Source organism: Oncorhynchus tshawytscha, unplaced genomic scaffold (assembly GCF_018296145.1).
Source record: "Oncorhynchus tshawytscha isolate Ot180627B unplaced genomic scaffold, Otsh_v2.0 Un_contig_2162_pilon_pilon, whole genome shotgun sequence".
In the NCBI taxonomy this organism is placed as follows: Eukaryota; Metazoa; Chordata; class Actinopteri; order Salmoniformes; family Salmonidae; genus Oncorhynchus; species Oncorhynchus tshawytscha.
The window spans coordinates 60,814-67,097 of NW_024608967.1; the positions used below are offsets into that span (position 1 = coordinate 60,814).

The following is a 6,284-nucleotide window of genomic DNA, read 5'->3' on the forward strand; positions in this document are numbered from 1 at the left end:
TCTGATAAATGTGTACAATACAATCTGATAAATGTGTACATGACCAATAACATCTGCTAAATGTGTACGAGACCAATAACATCTGCTAAATGTGTACAATACAATCTGATAAATGTGTACAATACAATCTGATAAATGTGTACATGACCAATAACATCTGCTAAATGTGTACGAGACCAATAACATCTGACGAGCTTCTAGCCAAAGAACAGTGGATAGCAATAGTAAGACCAATAGTGAGACCAACAGTAAGACCAACAGTGAGACCAATAGTGAGACCAACAGTAAGACCAACAGTGAGACCAATAGTGAGTCCAATAGTAAGACCAATAGTAAGCTCAATAGTAAGACCAATAGTGAGTACAATAGTAAGACCAATAGTGAGTCCAATAGTGAGTCCAATAGTGAGTCCAATAGTAAGCTCAATAGTAAGACCAATAGTGAGTCGAATAGTAAGCTCAATAGGGAGACCAATAGTGAGTCCAATAGTAAGACCAATAGTGAGTCCAATAGTAAGACCAATAGTGAGTCCAATAGTAAGACCAATAGTGAGTCCAATAGTAAGACCAATAGTGAGTCCAATAGTGAGTCCAATAGTAAGCTCAATAGTAAGACCAATAGTGAGTCCAATAGTAAGACCAATAGTGAGTCCAATAGTAAGACCAATAGTGAGTCCAATAGTAAGACCAATAGTGAGTCCAATAGTAAGCTCAATAGTAAGACCAATAGTGAGTCCAATAGTAAGACCAATAGTGAGTCCAATAGTAAGACCAATTGCAGTTGAAGCAGAGCCTTTATAGAGCAAGTTGTTGTCGGTCACGTGTGTTTTAGGAGCAGAGGAACCAAGATCACTCCGTTGTGGACGAGTGAGGAAGGAAGCTATACTGTTTTTGTTTTTTAAATAAAATAAAATAAACACAGTGACACGACATCTGTTTCAAATGCAGTTTCTCGCCCCAGAAATAAAAATCAGTCTCCATATTTTAAATAAAAGTTTATTAAAGGTTAACAAGCTCAACAACAGTAAACTAAACTGAAAAGGCAGTTCTAAGAAACACATTTATTTAAAAAAAAAAAAAAGTTATGCAAGCAATATCCCAAGGCCTTGATTGGTCCATTCACTCCCATTGATCCAGATGGTCATATATACACACACACACACACACAAGGGTTTAAGTGTATCTTCTTCACAGCCATTACTGTAATAAGTTATATATACAGTCCTGTCTGTCTGTGATAGGGGGTGGTCTCTCTCCACCCTCCTCTTCATCAGTAACGTCTCAGCGGATGCCATCGTTCGTTCACTCTGCAGCATTGCCCGTGTCTGATAAGAGAAAAGAAGCTGGGCAGGTTAGTATGGTGATACATTGTGCAGAATGAGAATCTGCATCAAAATCAAACTACTGTGTGAGAAATAGTCATTGACTTGGTCTTATAATCAAACTACTGTGTGAGAAATAGTCATTGACTTGGTCTTATAATCAAACTACTGTGTGAGAAATAGTCATTGACTTGGTCTTATCATCAAACTACTGTGTGAGAAATAGTCATTGACTTGGTCTTATCATCAAACTACTGTGTGAGAAATAGTCATTGACTTGGTCTTATCATCAAACTACTGTGTGACAAATAGTCATTGACTTGGTCTTTTCATCAAACTACTGTGTGAGAAATAGTCATTGACTTGGTCTTATCATCAAACTACTGTGTGAGAAATAGTCATTGACTTGGTCTTATCATCAAACTACTGTGTGAGAAATAGTCATTGACTTGGTCTTTTCATCAAACTACTGTGTGAGAAATAGTCATTGACTTGGTCTTATCATCAAACTACTGTGAGAAATAGTCATTGACTTGGTCTTATAATCAAACTACTGTGTGAGAAATAGTCATTGACTTGGTCTTATCATCAAACTACTGTGTGAGAAATAGTCATTGACTTGGTCTTATAATCAAACTACTGTGTGAGAAATAGTCATTGACTTGGTCTTTTCATCAAACTACTGTGTGAGAAATAGTCATTGACTTGGTCTTATAATCAAACTATTGAGAAATAGTCATTGACTTGGTCTTATCATCAAACTACTGTGTGAGAAATAGTCATTGACTTGGTCTTATAATCAAACTACTGTGTGAGAAATAGTCATTGACTTGGTCTTATCATCAAACTACTGTGTGAGAAATAGTAATTGACTTGGTCTTATCATCAAACTACTGTGTGAGAAATAGTCATTGACTTGGTCTTATCATCAAACTACTGTGTGAGAAATAGTCATTGACTTGGTCTTATCATCAAACTACTGTGTGAGAAATAGTCATTGACTTGGTCTTATCATCAAACTACTTGTGACAAATAGTAATTCTTGGTCTTATAATCAAACTACTGTGTGAGAAATAGTCATTGACTTGGTCTTATAATCAAACTACTGTGTGAGAAATAGTCATTGACTTGGTCTTATAATCAAACTACTGTGTGAGAAATAGTCATTGACTTGGTCTGAATAATCAAACTACTGTGTGAGAAATAGTCATTGACTTGGTCTTAATCAAACTACTGTGTGAGAAATAGTCATTGACTTGGTCTTATAATCAAACTACTGTGTGAGAAATAGTCATTGACTTGGTCTTATAATCAAACTACTGTGTGAGAAATAGTCATTGACTTGGTCTTATAATCAAACTACTGTGTGAGAAATAGTCATTGACTTGGTCTTATCATCAAACTACAATTGACTTGGTCTTATCATCAAACTACTGTGTGAGAAATAGTCATTGACTTGGTCTTATCATCAAACTACTGTGTGAGAAATAGTCATTGACTTGGTCTTATAATCAAACTACTGTGTGAGAAATAGTCATTGACTTGGTCTTATCAAACTACTGTGTGAGAAATAGTCATTGACTTGGTCTTATCATCAAACTACTGTGTGAGAAATAGTCATTGACTTGGTCTTATCATCAAACTACTGTGTGAGAAATAGTCATTGACTTGGTCTTATCATCAAACTACTGTGTGAGAAATAGTCATTGACTTGGTCTTATCATCAAACTACTGTGTGAGAAATAGTCATTGACTTGGTCTTATCATCAAACTACTGTGTGAGAAATAGTCATTGACTTGGTCTTATAATCAAACTACTGTGTGAGAAATAGTCATTGACTTGGTCTTATCATCAAACTACTGTGTGAGAAATAGTCATTGACTTGGTCTTATCATCAAACTACTGTGTGAGAAATAGTCATTGACTTGGTCTTATCATCAAACTACTGTGTGAGAAATAGTCATTGACTTGGTCTTATCATCAAACTACTGTGTGAGAAATAGTCATTGACTTGGTCTTATAATCAAACTACTGTGTGAGAAATAGTCATTGACTTGGTCTTATAAATCAAACTACTGTGTGAGAAATAGTCATTGACTTGGTCTTATAAATCAAACTACTGTGTGAGAAATAGTCATTGACTTGGTCTTATCATCAAACTACTGTGTGAGAAATAGTCATTGACTTGGTCTTATAATCAAACTACTGTGTGAGAAATAGTCATTGACTTGGTCTTATAATCAAACTACTGTGTGAGAAATAGTCATTGACTTGGTCTTATAATCAAACTACTGTGTGAGAAATAGTCATTGACTTGGTCTTATAAATCAAACTACTGTGTGAGAAATAGTCATTGACTTGGTCTTATAATCAAACTACTGTGTGAGAAATAGTCATTGACTTGGTCTTATAATACTTGAAAGCGAAGTGTGTGATCGAGTTCTAACTGAGTCTGTTTGAAGATGAAGAGAAAATGGCCTGAGAGAGAAAAAAAAAAAAGAGCCTACTTTTCCCATCGCAGGCGACGATCTTGACTTTGTCCACCTTGACCAGATCTGTCACTTCCCTAAACTCCACGTCATTCAGAACAAAGGTCCACACGTTGTCACAGAATCTATAGGTGTTTAGTGACCCCTAGAGGCGAGAGAATGTTACAACACATGAAAATTAAAAAAAAAAAAGGTGTACAAAAGCAGAATGGCATTTCAACCAATGGGATGTATTAATGAAAACATACAGCTATGATTTCAGCTCATTTTCAACCAGGGATGGACAAACTTATCTGCAAGGCTTATGTGTGGGTGAAGGCTTTTGCTCCAGACAAAAACAGTCATCTGTTTCAACTAACCAATTGTGTACATATCAATTATATTACATTCTACCCACTTCTTATTTGACTTTGATTATATTGATATTGTACAGCACTGTTGAGGGAGCTTACAAGTAAGCATTATGCTGCACCGTTTATACCAGTTGTAAACTGTGTACGTGACGAATACACTTTGATTTAACCATAACCTTCAATACAGTGTTTGTTGAATCAGCTGTGGTGTTGCTTTGGCTAGAGAGAAAGCCTACACCTGTACCAGCCCTTGCACTCGTATTTGTCCCCTTTTTTTTTTTTTAAGGTAGGTGCAAACATGGGAGTAATAATTAGTCCAAACAACTGCAAACAGTCGTGTTTTGCCCATGAAAACAAGAGTTTCTATTAGACAAATTCAGATCGGTCTCTTCCTAGTGAACACAAGCCAGTCCTCACCTTGAAGTTGACCCTGTTGCGAACCCGGTTGGCCAGCGCCGTGTTGATGGCTTTGTCAAACTGGAGGAGAACCTGAAGCGCCAACTGAGGAGTGATCTGTTGGGTCTGGGGGGAAAAAAAGGGGGAAACAACCGTTGTTCCATTTAATCATGACTCAAGTTTAACATTGTAAGAAATATATACCTAGCTACTGTTTTCAGATGAGTAGCTAACAGTAGCTGGTAAAGTAATGTAGCTAGAGATTGAGAAGTGTTGGAGTGAGGCTTGAACCAGATATGAGTTTATTGAGCTAATCACCTTGAACTAGTCGCGCATGCGCGTATAATAGCTAACTAATGAGCCAGTAACTAGCAATACAAATGTAGTGAATCCAAAGAACGTTACTCATCACCACTGACTTCGGTGAAACACATTAGCCAGCTTAATTTAGTCAATCAAAAACGGAGCCTGTAAATGAGCTTTCTAGAACTAATATTTTAGTTTCCTGGTTCAAATCAGACGTCACTGCAGCCAGTTATGGAGATGCTTCTTGTTAGCATGGCTAACTAGTTAGCTAGCTATGTCGAAGACGAGAAGGGTAACTAGGTTAGCTAACCAGTTATTTCTAGTGAAAGATAACACCCGTTTTTTCAGATAACGAAGTTAACGATGAATGTGGCTTCATCATTAGCTAACTTACCTTGCTATCCTAAAACAAAGTGCAACAAGATCACGTTAGCTAATTATCTAGCTAGCTTGGGAGCTAGCATAGCTGCAGTTTACCTGAATTAGCTCGTCAAGACTCTCTTGCAGACTGTTTCCTAGCGTCGTATTTCTGTAGAGCTGGTATGCCATTGTAATAAATTAATTTTACTAGTAAGATTGTGCACAATTCACTACCAAAATACAATTTACTAGAGGAATTTAACCGACAAAAACGCTGTGTTTTCAGAAACGGACCTGTGAGCCCCCGACTACGGAACACCGCGGAGGACAAACACAATTGCGCGTCGTATATTTCCTCAACCGCAGAAAGCGTTTATACCGGTAAGAACCGCTAGATGGTAGCAGACGACAGAAGAACTGGGTGATTCAGTGGAATTGTATCTGTACCGTAGAAAGAAACGTGTGTAAGGGTACCGTTATCTGTGGATAAGAGCCTGAAGACACTATTGATTGTGTATCATGTTTTAATTGTCAGACAAAAGGTTTGTGTCAATGCAATATATTTATATTTTTTTAAGTATATATTTTTTCAACAATTATACAATTATCATTTTAATTAAATACTCTTTTGGATTCCATCAGTTGAGTACAATTTCAAAAGCATCAAACAATCATGTTATGAAAAGTAATTTTAAACTGTAAAGTACTTTTTTTGTGAATACTTGGATATTTAAGTACTTTTGAAAATGATGTAATATCAACAGTACTGTTTATAAAGACTAATGCTGTTTCTCCCAAATCCCCCATTCATACCCCCCCCACGATAAGACTTCCACAGTAATCTCTTACATTAATCAGTAAAGAGCAGTCTCTCAGCTTTGTGATACGAAAAAAAAAAAAAAAAACACTCAACTTTGTTGATCACATTTATTTTTAAATATTTTTTTATCACTCTGGAAGAGACGGTGTCAAGGCTAATGCTAACAGAACAGAGTTATTCGTTAGAGATGCCAGAGTAGGATAAATGCATCTGCCCACAGATGCTTGAATAAGCATTT

General features: G+C 36.5%; 1 protein-coding gene across 1 annotated transcript; it reads right to left on the bottom strand.

Moving 5' to 3' along the window:
• Positions 1–975: 975 nt before the first annotated feature.
• LOC121844054 (transcription initiation factor IIA subunit 2) lies at positions 976–5,560 on the bottom strand. Its single transcript, XM_042313926.1, has 4 exons — positions 5,344–5,560; positions 4,582–4,686; positions 3,830–3,956; positions 976–1,324 (listed from the first exon to the last, which is right to left on the bottom strand). The coding sequence occupies exons 1-4, from the start codon at positions 5,413–5,415 to the stop codon at positions 1,302–1,304; spliced, it is 327 nt and encodes a 108-aa protein (XP_042169860.1). The 5' UTR covers positions 5,416–5,560; the 3' UTR covers positions 976–1,301.
• Between the last annotated feature and the right edge of the window lie 724 nt (positions 5,561–6,284).

Coding starts and splice junctions, on each gene's coding strand:
- LOC121844054 (XM_042313926.1), bottom strand. CDS start 5,415: ATGGCATACCAGCTCTACAGAAATACGACGCTAGGAAACAGTCTGCAA. Junction 3,957..4,581: donor GCAACAGGGTCAACTTCAAG/GTGAGGACTGGC, acceptor TCTCGCCTCTAG/GGGTCACTAAACACCTATAG. Junction 1,325..3,829: donor CGTCGCCTGCGATGGGAAAA/GTAGGCTCTTTT, acceptor TTCTCTTATCAG/ACACGGGCAATGCTGCAGAG.